At 56.6% G+C, this 17045-nt stretch overlaps 1 protein-coding gene across 1 annotated transcript in view; it reads left to right on the forward strand.

Moving 5' to 3' along the window:
* Positions 1 to 15853, forward strand: part of LOC127215598 (nephrocystin-4-like) — a gene marked incomplete at its 3' end in the record, with an annotated part of 52417 nt that extends 36564 nt beyond the window's left edge. Inside the window, 10 exon segments of the mRNA XM_051176001.1 lie at positions 1275 to 1404; positions 12117 to 12178; positions 13593 to 13652; positions 13654 to 13713; positions 14310 to 14417; positions 14419 to 14459; positions 14592 to 14783; positions 15668 to 15774; positions 15777 to 15827; positions 15830 to 15853. Of these exon segments, the coding sequence (XP_051031958.1) occupies positions 1275 to 1404; positions 12117 to 12178; positions 13593 to 13652; positions 13654 to 13713; positions 14310 to 14417; positions 14419 to 14459; positions 14592 to 14783; positions 15668 to 15774; positions 15777 to 15827; positions 15830 to 15853 (835 nt within the window).
* Positions 15854 to 17045: the final 1192 nt, after the last annotated feature.

The raw sequence follows: 17045 nt of genomic DNA on the forward strand, positions 1-17045 counted from the left end.
GGGGGGGGGGGAGATTTGATTTAGACTTCTAGCTTGGGGGAAGAGGAGGTAGAAGGAGCCGGCCAGAGTTGGGGGTGGATGTGATGGGCAAAGGTGGCTCCCAGTGACCGGTTTGCAACAGCCAGGCCCCACCCAGTGAAGGTCCACATGCCTTTAAGATAGCTCTGAACGTGAGCCCATGGGGGGCATTTCAGATTCAAACTGTAACAGCCTAAACCTGGGAACCGAACCTGGGTCCTCTGCAAGAGCAGCCAATGCTCTCAACCGTGGAGCCATCTCTCAGGCCCCTACGGCTTAGATTTTTTTCCTTTAATTTTTATTCTAATCCTCACAGAATGTAGTGTCTACAGAGTCACTTTCTGGGAGCCAACTCCCAGAGAAATGGGAACCGGTTCACACAGGAATTTGTCCACTGCTGTGCTATTTGTGGGTACCTCTGTGTACAGCCTGCAGCCTGGCAGCTAACCATGCGTTCCCAGTGAGTGGGAGGATGGGTGGATGGACATAGCCTGGAGACTGGCAGCTAACCATGTGTCCCCGGTGAGTGGGTGGGCGGACAGATGGACAGATGGATGGACGGACGGACGGATGGATACAGCCTGCAGACTGGCAGCTAACCATGCGTCCCCGGTGAGTGGGTGGACGGATGGATGGATGGACTGGTACATCAGTGTGATAGGGCACGACTCAGCCATGAAAGGCGTGGACTGTCCACGTGTGTGTTCACTCACAGTGTGGTCAATGCTCATGAGCATTGTGATGACCCAGTGAGCGAGGCAGCCACCCTCGAGGGCTGCCTGCTGCATGACCGTGTTCACGCGACACTCAAGGAGACCAGCCTAGTTATGGAGAAGCGGGCAGTGGCCGCTTGGACCAGCCGAGGGAGGGATGGGCAGGTCATGTGACTCTGCACAGGGGTTAAAACCCACAGGGCTACAGCTATGCAAGTAAGTCAACATCACATGTTAATTAAAAACACACACATTGTGGCTTATTAAGTACCTTAAACTATACTTCTTGGGTAAATGTCATTCCCTGATAATACAGTCTCCTGGGATTTTAATGCCACAACTGATTTTCATCCCAGAAAATTACTTGTTTATGATCTGAGAACACGCGGCTTCCAGAGTCTTCCAGAGTCTTTGCTCTCTTGTTTAAACTTCTTTGAGGGAGTCTGGGCCGTAGGGCGGGGGCAGTTGTACTGGCCAGTCATCGACGGGGGTGGGGTGGGGGAGTGCCACTGAGGGATGGCATCGTTGCTGTCACCATCACAGGTGAAGCAAATGGAATCAGGAACCATCCAGTTCCAGTTCTCGCTGAGTCCGGACATCCCCACAGAGCAGCAAGTCAATGGCCCCACGGCAGAGCGGCATTCCTCCAGGAAGATCCCCGTGTCCCCTTCAGGTGAGTCCAGGGGTCTGACTCTAGCCTGCTGCTCGCTCGCTTCCCTCTCTCAGCCCTGCAGGGTAATGGCCGCAGATGGCTCCTTGAGTTAATTGCCTGGTTTCCCTTAAGATGATGATGTGGGGTTGGACAGCACGATAATGTGTGGCCCAGCTGTTTGTCGCCTCCAGTTACTTAGCAGCTCCCCAAGCAAGCGTGTGTCTGTTGGTGAAGGGTGACTTCATCAAGGGCGCTTCACGGGGGCGCCCTGCGAACGTGGGGCCTGCGAATGTGAGGCCGGCTGGGAGTGCTGGCAGCCAGCCCCTGGTTGCGTGTTGGTTCGGGTTGGTGTTGTCGATCTTCTGTTTGCGCTGAGACACTGTTGACCTCCAGTGATTTGGGGATGTCCCTCCAGGAATGGGTCATAATGGGGTGCCAGTGGCCATGGCCCCCAACAGAGACAGGTTCAGTCCTTGCCCGGTGAGAGACAGGTCCACAGGCGTGTGGGGGGGCGGGGTTGAAGAACCATTACTGTCATTGAGCTTAAATGGCCCAGTATCTTCTCTGTGGCCCGGGCCTGAGCCTGTGGTGGAGCCAGGATGGCGTGCACAGACAGCAAGATGCGTATGTGGGTGTTGAGTAGTGGCTTGGGTTTCTGGAGCAGATCTGTCTCCTGCTAACTGAGGGCTGTAAGGGACTGGACACAGGTGGCCTTGCCCTTCTGATCCAGATGGATGGGTGCGGGAATGAATCCATAGAGCAGGGCAATGTGCTCCCCTCCTCGTTTAGCTGTGCTCCCCTCCTCCCACTGTGCTCCTCTTCTCCCGCCGTGCTCCCCTCCTCCCGCCGTGCTCCCCTCCTCCCGCCGTGCTCCCCTCCTCCCGCCGTGCTCCCCTCCTCCCGCCGTGCTCCTCTTCTCCCGCCGTGCTCCCCTCCTCCCGCCGTGCTCCCCTCCTCCCGCCGTGCTCCCCTCCTTCCTCCGTGCTCCCCTCCTCCCGCCGTGCTCCTCTTCTCCCGCCGTGCTCCCCTCCTCCCCGCCGTGCTCCCCACCTCCCGCTGTGCTCCCCTCCTCCCGCCGTGCTCCTCTTCTCCCGCCGTGCTCCCCTCCCTGCCCTGCCCCCTCCTGCCCTGCTCCCCCTCCTCCCGCCGTGCTCCCCTCCTTCCGCCGTGCTCCCCTCCTCCCGCCGTGCTCCTCTTCTCCCGCCGTGCTCCCCTCCTCCCGCCGTGCTCCCCTCCTCCCGCCGTGCTCCCCTCCTCCCGCCGTGCTCCCCTCCTCCCGCCGTGCTCCTCTTCTCCTGCCGTGCTCCCCTCCTCCTTCCGTGCTCCCTTCCTCCCGTCGTGCTCCCATCCTATTGTGCTCCCACCCTCTTGCTGTGCTCCCTGCAATCTGGCTGCCCAACAGCAGGGGGATGCCGTGTGGCCATGGAGGACATGTTGTGCCTTCCTAGCCTGTCCCTGCCCTCCCCGCCCAGCCCCCTGATAATCTGGGCAGTTTTGACTGGTTTTCTATCCTGATTCGGTGCCTGAGTTCTGGCATAGGAAACTCTTTGCCCATTGAGGTTCTGGTGTGTGGGGCCTGGTCCTGATAGGTGAGTGGCCTACTGACCGCTTTGACCTACATACAGCTCGCTATGCGGACCTCTGTTTCCCCGGTCTTTGGGATTTTCCGGAATGCCTAGTAGCAGGAACCAAAACCTAACCATTTGGTGGCAGCGAGTTGAAGGCTCCCCTCTGCAGAGCAGTTGAAGTTCCTAGTTTGGGTTCTGTGCTTAGCAGGCCGTTCGTTGAGGGTTGCTCCCACAGAGCCCACGTCAGTGGACCATCTTATGTAAGTGAGTCTGCCGAGCAGCATCCCCTGTACTTGGGATGCTGCCAAGAAGTTTGCCGGATGCCTCTGGGTGGTGGGCGGCAGACGTGCACTTTCTGCTGGAGTCACTCCCGAAGAAATCCTCATTTCATGTGGAATACAGCCTTACAGACTTTCAATGATCCCGCTGGCTAACCGGTACGTCTCGGTCAGTTCGCTCTCCTGTTTGTCTCTCAGATACCGATACCGAACAGCCACACTGGATGGGGTGTGTCTGTGTTGAACCTTCTTGGGGTCAGGGCAGTGGGTGTCCCTATCTGTGCTAAGAATACCCCTAGTTTTTCTCTTTTGGGACACTGTGGTTAGTGGTGGTCTGAACCCTGGGTGCAGCCAGAGTCGTGTAACTTTGTGTCACCCTGTCCCTGTAACTTCGCTCCCCTGCCTGTCATAACGTGCACGGTTCTGCCCTCTGCCTTCTGCACGGTTCTGCCTGGTTTGTGGACACTTGGGATTCTCTCTTGTCTGGGGGGGGGTGAGAACTTGCGAGTCTAATAGGCGTTCTAACGCTCTGAGGACAGTGTGATGGTCTGCGCCTTGCTCTTCAACTGGGTGTTGGTTTGGGCCTGACCAGGTAGGGCTGACTCCCCCCCCCCCACCCCAGATGACTAGACCCTCACACCCTCTGGCCGTGCTCTCCAAATCGGACATGAGGTCAGCTGGCGGCCTCATGGGCATCTCTTCTTCCTGGTGGTCTTCCCTGCTGTGTCTGTCTGTCTACTTCCTGGTGGGTCCTGTGCTGGGGCCTGGGAGGCCCCTCTGCCATCCTGAGCTGTGGTCCTCACTCTGGGCCCTGTTAGTAACAGGTGTGTCTGTCCAGCGTGCTGACCGTGTTCCCTCTCTCTCGACATTTGGTGGTCACTCAGGACTTCTGCCTTTGTTGCCTGTTGCTCGGGTTCTTCAAATCACCCTCCCCTTCCCCTCCCCTCCCCCTCCCCTCCCCTCCTCTCTGTTCCTCAATCCTCCCCTCTTCTGCCCAGCCCTGCCCTCTTCCCCTGTCTTCTCCTCTTCCTTCTTCAGGTGGGTGGGAAGATAATGTCTACCTACAAGGAGAAGTCGACCCTCCTCCTCTCCAGCTCACTCCCCCACTGTTGGTGTAAGGCCTGTGCAAGCTCTCCTGGAGACATTCCCGGTGCTCTCCCTTTTACTGAGCCGAGTCTTAGCTTGTGATTTCTGCCCAGAGTGCATTGTACCCACAGACTGTGGGCATCTTGCTGCTGCTACAACTTGGCCAACACTTGGTGACTTAAAGCAGCATGTGTCCTTGATCTCACTGCTCTAGAAGTCACACACCCACAGTGGGTCTCACACACTTAGGTTGGGCCGAGCAGAGCTTCATGCCTTCCGCGGGCTTCATGGAGCAGCCATTTCCTCCCTCTCACCAACATCTAGTGGCTGCTTGGCCCCTCCCCTGCCCCTTCTGCCTCTAGTCACCGGGCCCCCTCACTAGCCACCAGCTGCTCCTGTGGATTAGGGTGTGGCTGTCTCAGTGGGAGCAGTTAGTCACCCGGCTGACCACAGGGAGTCAGGACAGACCAGCCAGTAGATGGTGCTGGCACACTTGGTTATGCAGAGAATGTAAACTTCCAGTCCTAGCTTCTTGTCACTCACATAAATGTTGCAGAGTAACTCATGTCATGCATGCGATCGTGTATACATTCACACACACACACACACACACACACACACACACACACACTTCCAGATGGATTAAAAAAGCAAAGCTTTATAAACTCCAAGAAAGTGGACTATGACATAACGGGACAGAGGTGGCGTATGCAGAACCCAAGTCTCTAATGGCTGGCACAGCAGACAGGCGCAGAGGATAACTGTACCCTTGTCATCATCATGAATAGCAGAATGTCCCCAGCTGTTCTTAGATTCCCCCCCCCCCAGACTGGGCTTCTCTGTGTAGCCCTGACTGTCCTGGAACCTGCTTTGTAGACCAGGTTGGCCTTGAACTCACAGAGGTCTGCCTGCCTCTGCCTCCCGAGTGTGGGGATTAAAGGCGTGCACCACCACTGCCTGGCTGTTGGCTTTGGCTGTTCTTGAGTATAGTTTTTGTTTTAGATTTTATTTTTATTTTTAATTATGTATATAATTGTATGTCTGTGTGTGGGTGTGGTGCATGTGAGTTCAGTGATGATAGTAACCAGAAGTGTCACGTCTCCTGAAGATGGACTCACAGGCAGTTGGGGGCCGGCCACTTGCTGTTGGTGCTGGGAACTGAACTGGGTCCTCTACAAGAGCGAAGCATGCTAGTAACTTAAGCGATCTCTCTACTTCCTGCCCCCGAGTTTTATATTGTGTTTATGGAGCTGGTAACACAGAGCTTAGTGGAGAGCATGGATGAATGAATGAATGGATGGATGAATGGATGACTAAATGAATAAATAAATAATTAGTCGTGTGTTTGGGCAGAGGAGGGTGTCATTGTCCGATGCATTACTCCCTTGAGACAGGGTCTCTGACTGACCCTGGAGCTAGGCTGACCAGTAAAGCCCAGTACTCCAGCCTCCATCCTCCACAGCACTGGATACTCAGCTGTGCCTGGCTTTTTGCATGTGTGCTGGGGATTTGAACTCAGCTCTTCATGGTTGAGCTCACCGAGTGAATCATCTTCCCAGCACCATGACCTTTTAGTAGTCAATAATTAACAACAACACAACAACAACAACAACCACAACCACAACACCCCCTGCTCCTCAGCCAGGAGTGGCTTTATTTGCAGGATAAATGAAAGAAAGGAATGAAAGAATCTCATTGGCTCTTCTGATAGAAAGTCTCTGAGCCGGCATGACGTTAGGTGTGGCGGGGCCCAGGACCCCCGATGCCCCTGACCCCATCCGTCCCCGTGCAGTGTGCAGCTCTCCCCTCCTTTGGGCTCTGCTCTCTGCAGAACCGGGCTTCTTGCCAGAAGTTTCTCCCTGCTCTGCTCTGAGCTCTGGCACTCCAGGATAATCCTTGGATTTAGGAATCCCAACAGAGCTTTGTCACTTTGTTCCAGAAGAGTTTTGAGGTAGTGATCAGCGCCCTGCTGTGCTACCCTCCGTGCCGCTGGCAGCAGGCTGGGGGGGGGGGGGGGGGGGGGGGGGGGTGTGGGGCTGGGGTCTCACACCCACTCTGGGTATGTGGTGAGGGGTCCAGGTCTGCTCTCCACAGCGAAGTCCCCAGAGAGGGTCGGGACTCAGGCAGCACAATGGGAAGGCCCTGGTGGCTGTATGAGGTTCCATCGTGGCAGTTCTGCCCAGCTTCCCTACCTGTGGGCCACACTGCCTCTCAGTCTGTCCCCTTCTCGGCCGCTGCTAGTTACTAAGCTTGAAAAGCACAGACCCCAGCGGCGGGGTCCCGCCTTCAGCAGCCCCTGTGCGGATGGATGGATGGATGTGGTTAGGGAGGAATGGGTGGGTGGGCTGCGGCTAGAGGAACAGGGTGGGATGGGGGAGGGGAGGGAGGGTGGCTGTGGGATGGGGCAGAGCCTGCCTGCCAGCCTGCCCTGAGGATCTCAGCTCAGCAGTCTCCCCAGTGAGACCCAGGGGGTGTTTGCCTGTGGGACACGAGCAGAGCAGCAGTTCGAGTTCTGAAGAAGCAGAACTCTCAGGTCTTTAAGAAAAGACCTGCTGCCCGTCTCTGCAGAGGAGCGCCCACTCTGGTTTCCGTAGGCATCAGGAAGGGCTCCGTATCCAAGTGGCATGGTGCGTGTGGTTCGGTGACTGTGTGGACGAGACCCGGTGTTGTTTGCGTATTTAATTTGAATTTATGGCTGCACTCACGTCCTGTTAATACAACCACTCCACCCTGCTCCTGTCTTAGAAGTCATTGCCTCCCAAGACCCCAATGTAAGAGACTTAAGCATCTAGTAGTATCTGACCCGAGAGGGGAACTTTGCAGACCTCGAGTCATACCGGCTTACACAGCTCCTCTGGGAATATTAATGACATGTGGCTGTCACTTTAAGTGAGGAGTCTGGGCTTTCCCGTGTGGGTCATCATCCTTTTTATTTTTCCTATAAAGCCCACAGAGAGACAGGTCTGTTCATCACCCACAACGGGAGAGCAAGCGCCGAGCCACTGGAGGGCGCCCAGGCTGCACTTTTGAGGAAACTTGGAATTTCCTTGACCCATATTTTCCTGTTGAGTGTTCTGGTGGCAACAGCATTTTGGATTGTTTGCTCAGTAGATCTGAAGGCAGTTCCAAAGCAGGTCATCGAGAACGCGCACTGCCGTGTTTCCAGGACGTGTGTGTGTGTGTGTGTGTGTGTGTGTGTGTGTGTGTGTGTGTGTGTGTGTGTGGTTAGATCCCACCCGAGGCCACAGTGCTAAGCTCCTCAGCACAGCCAGTGTCTTTGGAGCCTGGCTCCCCCACAGGCGTGGGGAAGGGCTTTTGGCCACCTTGGACACAGAAGTAAGAGTAAGATCTCCGCTGCGTTTGTTGAAGGAGACCAGACCCAGGGCTGTGGAGAGAGTGGGCTCTGTCAGGGACCCTTCAGGGCTGCGGTCTGAGTTCGCTCAGCTGGAGGAGGCCGGTGCCTTCACTACCGTCAGCTTCCTCCCCCTTTCTCCGAGTTTCCCATTTTCCCACTCCTGTGATCAAAGCCTCAGGGGAGGGAGGGTGGCTTACCCGCAGATAGCGAGGAAGAAAGGCCTTTCAGGTGGCCCTGCGTCAAGCGTCCCCAGTGCCTTTTATCCCCGCTTTTGCCACCTCTCTTTCCACCTGATGACACCCTCATTAAGCCCCAGGCTCTCCTCCCCCTCCCCCTCCCTCCCCTCCCCCTCCCCCTCCCCCTCCATGATGGGTCACACTGTCCCCCTCTCTGCCTCCACCCTTCTTCAGCTGTGGCTTGTCGCTAGGCAACGCCCCCACTCTCCTTTCTTACTCCTCCTCCAGGGCCTTTGCCCCCTCCTGTCTTGTGGTTGGCCACAGGTGACCACAGGCATTCAGTGAGTGGGACAGGGAAGCGAAGGTGGGGGAAGGGCGCTGCCCCTCTCTTAGCTGTCACGCAGCACGGGCCTTGAGCACCGAGAGGCGATTGGCTCCCTAGGTGATACAATGATGGGCGCCAGGTCCCACCCTCCTGAGTCCCTGTGTATTAACAAGGCGATGGTGGAAGTTTGAGGGCTGCCGGCGGGGGGGCGCTGCCTTGTGCCTTGGTCCCCATCCTTGTCCGACCTCGGTGGGGCACCGACAGGGCTGAGAAGCCCAGCAAACACCCACTCTCTTAGGGAGACCTGCCAGCTGTGACAGTGGACATGGATGGAGTACCATTACACAGAGCGACAGTGTCCGGCGATCACAGTTGGGCTAACGTATGCTGCGGCCTGGCCAGGGCTGGAGGGAAGCCACTCAGTGTGTCCCGGGGAAGTCTCGCCCTGTGGCCACTCTAGCATGCCTAGGCGAGCAGACCCTCTCCTTAGAGTGCACAGAAGTCGGAGGCCACGCGCGTCTTGGGACTTTGAGTGACCCAAAGGGACCTGCGACAGTTCAGATTGGGGTCAGAACATAGATAGGCTCCTGCCTGGCCTTCAGGAGCCCCTGCTTGGTCAGGTGGGGGACACGCGGGCTTCTCGAGGCCGGACAGCTTAACTGGGGTGGACAGTGAACATTTCACCGACAGCAGTTCTTGGCCCTTGGAGACCGGTTGAGAGCAAGTGTGTGTCAGGAGCAGGTAGATGGTGCTCAGGCAGGTCACAGAGCCTGCTGTGGACAGGGAGCTGTTTCCCCTGTCTCTGGCAGCTGGCCAGCAGCTGATGCTGGCGTCTTGGGACCCACTGACGTAGTCTTTCCTCTGTGCACTCAGGTTGTGTGGCACTGAGCTGCACTGGCCATAGCTCCCCAGGCTCCCAGGCCCAAGAGAAACCACAGTCTCTGGGTTTCTCTATGCTTCCCCTACATGGCCAGGCCCCTTCTTAAACCCCGAGGCCCAGGACCAGCCCCGTGCTATCTCAAACTCTATAGTCCAGCGTTCGAGCCCGCAATCCCACAAAAGCAGCAGCAGTGAGCAGCTATGGCTGCTGTCATTAGTGCAGACCGAGGCGCAGACCGAGGCGCCTTCTGTCTGTGGCAGGGCCACCGTGGTAGATGTGATGAGCAGCACCTAGCTATGATTAAGGGGTTTTACAGTCCGTGGTGACGAGGGGGGGATGACGGGGGGGGGACGACGATGACGCGCACTAGCAGATGGGTGCGGTGGTGGGGTAAGTGCCTTGCAGCTCACCCTGTCCAGGGAGCCACCGAACTCGCGCGCGCGACAGCCCCGGCCCCGCCACACGGGGTTGCTCCCCTGCCTCATCCCCTCAGGAGATAGGGTCAGCAGATAGAATTGTGCCGTGAGTGAGCGTGCCCTGCGAGTCTGGTCGCCAGCACTTCCCGCTGTCATGCCCACCTAGCTGCCCTCTCAGGTCCAACACACCCGCTGTCCTCTCCTGCCCCGTGGTGACCCCTGTCATGCATGCGCTTGCTTTGATTGGTTCAGGGCATGTGGTGTGCACTTGCACGTTCTGCAGGCAGGCATGAGCACATAGGCATGTTGTCCTGGGGTGCCGTGCGTTGCCCAGGGGTTCCTGCCCAGTTGTGTGCTGTAGCAGAGATCCGGCTTCCCATCCGGGGGCGGGGGCACGGTGTACCCCAGGTAGGGATGAGGCGCCAAGAGGCGATGATTGGAGTGAGCATCTCTTGGTCTGGGTGTGTTTCCCACCAGCCTGTGTTTCTCCTGGGGTGTGGGTTGGGCCCTCGCAGCAGCCTGGGCTCACAGCAGGTGTCGTAAGAGGTAAGGAGGGCTGCCAGAGCCTTTCAAAGGCTGTTTTAGCTCTATCAGGGAGGTAAAATTGCATGGTAAGTCACAGTAGAAAGAATTACGTGAAGAAACAGACCATACAATACCCAGATTTGAGCCTGTGGGGGAGAAGTGGTAATGGGCCCCAGCGATGTCGCCTCCAGCCGGCGGGCGAGCTTTCCCTCGCCCAGAGGATGCACACAGGCCCGTGCCTAAGTGCTGGCTTTCTCTTAGCTAAGGATAATGGTGCCATCTCCTGCAATTTCTTCTCTTTATAGAATCAGCCTGCAGAGTTTCAAGTCCCCATTTAGGGTGGGAGCAAAGCAAAGCTCTCCCCGGTTCATCTCCAGGCTTTTAGGAGGAGAGAGCTGCAGAAGATGATCTGGGGACCTGGGCTGGGCACCCTGTGGTGGCCAGCTGGGTGGCAGCACCCACGTTTGCCTCAGAGAGCTGAGATCGTCCTGGAGAAACAGCCGGCTGGGCTTGTCTTCTGGCTCCCCCAAAGCCCAGCAACCGCTTTCTCATTTCACAGAGGCCCCTGGGACTGGAGTGTCTGGGTCACTGGGAACCCGGAGTGGGTGGGAGGTGAACACTTCCCAGGTGGCAGCTGGGCCGTGGGCTGTGCCTGCCAGTCTGGCCATTTGGGTCTCCTGAGGCGGAGACCCTTTCTTGGCTGTCCCCCCTTCCATGCCTGGAATTCCCTGCCATCTTGTGCCCATCCGCGAGGCCTCACAAGGCCTCCACCAGATCCTCATGAGGCCTGGGAGCTGTAGCATCTCCCTAGGGGCCCTCTGGGAAGCAGCCAGAGGCTAGGCAGTGTGTGGTCCGGGGGGCCGTTGCAGTGTGGGGGCTTAAGCAGTGTGTCCTGTGTTTCTTCTTGAATAGCAAGAGAGCCGGCCTTAGTTTTTGTTTTGTTGTTACCCAGAGTTCAGCAGGAGGCCGTTGGGCATTCTCCGTGCAGGTGGCACAGAGGCAGAGACACAATGGGCTGTTTTGCCTGTGCTGTCTGCTGTGGGGGCCCCAGGGGACCTTGGGAAGCACAAGAGATTCAGCCATGGCAGTTGTGAGGAAGAGAGAGCTATGCGAGTGTCTGGCATCTTGTCAGCCCCATGAGGGTTGGACAAGACCCCGGGAAGAAAGCAGGGTGTCTCCAGAGATCAAGGCCCCACAGGGGGGATAAGGTCCCCTGGAAGCCAGCAGAGTCCCATCACTGCAGAGTGCAGTGGTCCGGGCAAGGCATGGGCAGGAAGCTGGAGATGGGACAACAGTCAGGCCCACTCCACAGGAAAAATGCAAGGTTCTCTGGGGAGGGGGCAGGCAGAGGCAGCCCTCCCTGTCAGATGCTGGAGTCTCGTTGGCACAGCCCCCCACCCCCCATTGACAGGAAGTTTGACCGTGGAGGTGAAGGCCCATGGAGGCATGTGTGAAGTGGCTGTAGGATGGTGCGTGGCCGTGCTGATCTGCACGGACCAAGCCCAGCCTCACTCCTGGATGGACTGCTGCGACAGTAGTTCCAGCGGCCGAGGATGCCACCTCTGCCGAGGGCCTCTTGGGTAACTGCACACTGCATTGGCCTCTGAAGGGTCACAGCTGTTCTCGGCCCCCTTGTTCTGGGGAACCTAATGGAGGACTGGCCTGACTTCTGGGCAGACCTCCCCAAAGGCACGCCCGCATCGTGAATGGGGAGGGCCTGGGGGATGGGCTGTGCTCAGGAGGTGGTGTTGGGGTCACCAGGCAGCTCGCAGCCTCGGTACCGCTAAGTCAGGCCTACCTCAGAGCTGGGCACTCCCAAGCAGCAGGTGTGAGTGTCGAAGCCTCCAGTAGTGGACGGTGTGTCAGAGAGCTGAGTGTCCAGGGACCAGAGTGTCCAGGAATCATGGTCCTGGGTCGCTTGGCCCACGCCTGGCAAGGCTGCTGCTACAGAGGGAAGGGCGTGGGCATGAGAAGGCAACCTTGTGTACAGTCTCAGGCCCATGGAACTGCGTTGGCCACAGTTTATGCAAACAGCCAGTTATAGATGAGGTGGGAGGCATCGTGGGCCCTCTGGGCTCTCGGCCCTGCAGACGCTAATGGCCCCTTGTGCACCCCAACCCCCAGGCACACCAGCGCCAGCAGCCCGGGACCTTGCTGCGACCCAGGACTCTCCTGTGGGACCAGGGGTAAGTCCAGGCTCAAGGGGGCCTCTCCCGCATTCTAGAATCAGGGGCCAAGGACTTCATTCAGATGCTGGGGCTGGGGTATGTCTGGTCCCCCCTGCCTTGTCCCGCAGCCTGCGTCAACCATCTGACTCCCAGGTCCACTTGCCATCCAGGTGGCTTCCTGCCCAGTTAGTGATCCTGGACCTCACCATCCACACTTAAAGTGCCCCATTCTCTCGGCGGGAGGCTCACTGAGTCAGTGCCGTCGGCCGCCTGAGACACTAGAGCCTGGCCTCCACCCCCTCCCAGAATGGCACGGACACCACACAGCAGCTGGCCGATGGGCCAAGCACTGGTGTTGGCACGACATCTGGATAGCCAGCTGCCTCTCAGCCAGCATTCACCTCCATAACCCAGAACTCTTTGTGCAAAAAGAACGGTTCTTCCTGGCTGGGCCGTTGGTAGCTGAACGAGCTGGGGGTTCACGTTCCCAACCCTGGGCGGTACTGGTGACATTTTTAGCATCGTCCTGAAAATTGAGCTTTAGGGCAGCCAGACCTAGGGTGCAGTCTGTAGGCCACTTCCTACTTCTTCTGGCCTAGCAGTCTGAAGAGGACCAAAATGGACTCTAAAGCCCCCTTCCCGTGCCCCGGGGATACTGCCCATTGCATGCCACTCCTGCCCTCATCCCGTTGAGCCCCCTCTGGGCTAGCTGTCCTTACTGATAGCCATCATCCCTCAGAAGTGTGCACTGGAAAAAAATCCAGCCGTGACTAGAGACGTTTGCTTTAGTGCAGCCCAGAGACACGCCCCACCCCACCTTTTCAGGTTAGCGTTCACTTCCCACTGGTGGAGACAGACTTTGTAGAGACTCAGTACTCTGAACTTGCGGTAGTTCTCCACAGCAGCCCGGCTGTCGAGGCCATTTGTTACCCTGACAGAGGTGAGAGCCTGAGGCGGATCATGCTCTGAGGACACGGGGGTGCAGATTCTGTCCCCAGACTTCCCATTGACCTCCTAGTGTGGTTCCCTGCCTTGGTGGGGGAGCCTCGGTGGACAGGGAGCTGGACAGAGCCGTGGAGGTGTCCACTGCAAGGACAGGGAGCGAAATCCGGAGGGCTATGTGAGCATCCAGCCGTGCAGCCCTCTCCTCCTTACCTGGTCCTCCATCGTGACTGCTCGGATTCACACTGTACGCTACCAGAGATCACAGCACCAGCGCCAGGCCTCCAGGCCTCCTTATAATCACGAATTAAGGGAATTTGGAGGGCTCTGGATTTCAGGGCAGCCGCTGGCTCAGAAAGGGCTAGAGTCACTCCCATTGGTGCCGCATAGGAGTCGTCTTCCTCTCCCATGCGTGCGCTTCTGTGTGCTGGGGGCTCCGTGCATTGACTGGCATGCTCGGGGCATTTCACCCAGAACTCCTGTCTTGCAGCTGTCACTGTCCCAGCTGGTGGCCTCCCCACAGTCTCCTGCTCCACGCAGCAGCTCTTCCAACCCCCCGCCTTGGTCCCTGGACAGCCCCTCAGTCCCTTCAGGGTCCCCAGCTCCAGGTAGTGAGTCTACCCACCCTGTCCTTGCCTGGGTCTAGACACTAGCTCGTCACCTCCTGATGGGTAACAGGGCCTTGGGGTGTTTCTTTGTGATGTGGGCTGTGGGATGGGGAGGGCACGGGAGTGGGTAGGTGCTGCCTGACTTCCCACCTTAGACATTTGCCACCAATCTGAGACCAAACCGGAATGTGACGTTTTGCTGCCCAGCTTGGCATTTGGTGTTCCCAGGGCATCAGGACATCAGGTGTCTGGCCTGCTCATGAAACTTGTGATTTCTTCCCCATTGCTTTATAACTCACATAAGAGGTTGCTGTATGAGACACAGAATGGCCGGTTAACCTTGACTTACAGATAAAAGACACAATCTTTAAAAATTTACTGTTTACTTTTTAGTTTGGCCCAAGCATTGCATGGGGTAGATGCTGAAGTCAGTCATTGGTTAGCTGCCCCGTTAAAGTCCCTGAGCTGATGACCTCCACCCCTACCCCTGCTGCCCTCCAGAAGTCATTCGGGCAGTAAACCCTTGGACCTGAGCACCTCTGGGGTCCATCGTGGCAGGTTCCTGCTGCACACCTGGAGCCCTGGGTTTTGTTCAGCAGGAATCCGTGTTAGAGGCCGGGGTCTCCCACCTGGAAGCTGACCTGAGCCAGACGCCTCGGTTCTGGGGAACGCCTGCTGTCGATCATCTGCAGGAACTCCCCTTCACTCCCCTTGCACGCCCCCATTGTTGTGGGAGCCCAGACCAGGAGGTGAGGGCTTGATGGTGGAGGCCTTGGGGCTCTGATGCTGGACGAGCGAGCGAGCGGCGGCGAGCGAGCGAGCGGGCTCTGGTAGAGAGGCGTGCACAGCACCGCCTGGGCTGAGGGCTTTTTCTGTTTCAGCTCCAGGAGTCAGCTCTCGAGAGCTGCAATGGCGCTCCTTCGGTCATCCGGCTTCCCTGAGATTCTTGATGCTTGCCAGCAGCCGGTGGAAGGCGTCAATCCCATAGACCCTGTGAGATTCAACCCTCGGAAGGAGGAGTCGGATGGTCTTCAAGGGAATGAGATAGTGCTGCAGTTTCTTGCCTTCAGCAGGTAGTCCCGCCATCGCGCTCCCCGTCCTCCTCAGGCTGAAGGTCCTCTCCCAGCATGCTCCATGCTCAGGCTTTGGCCTGCTGGCACAGGGCCATCTGTTTTCTGTGTTAATTGATACCTGTAATGATCGTATGCGTTTATGGGGTGGTTGGTGATCTGATGTGGGATATGGGTGTAATGACTATTTTAGTTTGTATTTTCTGTTGCTGTACCAATGAAGAGACACCACGACCACATAAAGGCGTTTAGCTGGGTGGCTAACAGTTCAGAGGTTCAGTCCACTGTCCTCATGATGGGAAGCATGGCCGAGTGCAGGCAGACATGATGCTGGAGAGGTAGCTGAGAGCTCTTGCATCTTGACCTTGCAGGCAACAGGAAGTGGTCTAGAACACCGAATAGACAAAGGCATATATGAGATATCAAAGCCCACCCCTCAGTGTCACACTTACTCCAACAAAGCCACGCCTCCTGTCAGTTCACTCTCTGAGCTTATGGGGGCCTTTTCATTAAGACCACCACAACTGAGTCAGTAACCAGTTACCTTCATCTTAAACACTGGTGTTTTTCTCGTGCCTGACCCCAAACCGCCATCTGTCCTTATATTCCTCTGGCTGGGACCCTCCTTTGTAAATGCCAGAAGCCCCGCTTTGTGGGCTGGTTAAAACCCGCCCCGCGTGCACAGTTCTCAGACTCCAGCGTTGCTGAGAGTAACACAGGCCAGGAGGTCTTGGCACCTGGAATAGCCACCGTCCCGTTCTCCAGGGGACAAAGCTGTTCTCGGTGGTGACTGAGGAACCTTGGTGACCACAGTGCCTTTCCTATCCCTGTGCACCCCGGGGAGCTTCTCCGTGGATGTCTGATTGCTTCCCTGTTGTTGTGTTCAGAGCGGCCCAGGACTGCCCAGGAGCACCATGGCCACAGACTGTGTATTTCACCTTCCAGTTTTACCGTTTCCCACCTGAGACCACTCCACGCCTGCAGCTGGTCAAGCTGGTGGGACAGGCAAGAGCAGCTCCGGTTCCCTGTCCCATGTCCTCGTCCCCATTAGCAAGACGGCTCCTTTGATGCTGGTAAGTGGTGGATGCAGAATGCCTGTGCTATACTTTGTGTGGGTTCGTTATTTTATAATTCCTTTTCTTTTTACTTGTTTGTGTGTGTGTGTGTGCCTATTTATGTATGTGTGTCCTGTTTTGTATTTGTGTGTGTGTCTATCACCATGTGTGTGTCTGTGTGTGTGTTTATGTATCTGTCTGGGTCTGTCTCTTGGGGTGTGTGTGTGTGTGTGTGTGTGTGTCCATGGAGACCAGAAGAGATCTCCTGGAGTTGCAGTCACAGTGATTTCAGGCTATCCCAATGTGGGGCTGGGAACCAATCTCTTTGCAATAGCGGCCATTGATCTTACCTACAGGTTATCCTCTTCAGTCCCATGAATGTTTTGCCTATGAGAGGTGCATTGTGCAGTTTGTCATATGTGCAGGCCTTGAGGGAATGGTGTGATGGCTGTGTGTGTATAAGACCAAGCTGCATGGTTGCCAGCTGTGTTGGACCCAGGATCAGAGTCAGCCTTATGTTGGTGTGAATCCCATTTTTTCAAGTGTTTCTTTACATAGTGCTCTGAAACTCAGGCTCTGAGAAACATAATGTCAATAGTATAATCCCATCTAAAGAATTAAAACTAGTTGCTAATGCACCCCCAGCTGTCTTGTCAATGTTACAGTTTTTGCAGATATTCATTGTTTTAAACATAATTTATTCAGATATGAGGTCTCAGGCTGTGAGTTAGCTCAGTGGGTAAGGCGCTTGCTGCCAAGCCTAACGACCAGGTTCGTTCCCCACGGAGACCCAGGCTGGAAGGAGAGAACTAATCCCTGCAAGTTGTTCTCTGAGACTCTACCCGTGTGCTGTGGCAGTGTGCATGTATGCACATACGCCATGCTCACACCCACACACACACTATATACACGCACTCACACACATGCTCACACACATACACACACTCACCCACTCTCACACACACACACGCTCACACACACACATGCTCTCTCTCACATACACACACTCATGCTCACGCACACACTCACAGCACTCACACACTCCCCCTGCACTCACACACACTCGCATGACACATGCTCTCTCTCTCTCACACACACACACACACTCACACACACACACACTCTCCTCACTATAATTAAAGGCAGGAGCTGACAGAGGCCCCTTGCTGTGGTGGGCTGAGCCACTCCATTCTGGCTGTGCTGTGTGTAG

The sequence above is a fragment of the Phodopus roborovskii genome, unplaced genomic scaffold (genome assembly GCF_943737965.1).
Source record: "Phodopus roborovskii unplaced genomic scaffold, PHOROB, whole genome shotgun sequence".
NCBI lineage: Eukaryota > Metazoa > Chordata > Mammalia > Rodentia > Cricetidae > Phodopus > Phodopus roborovskii.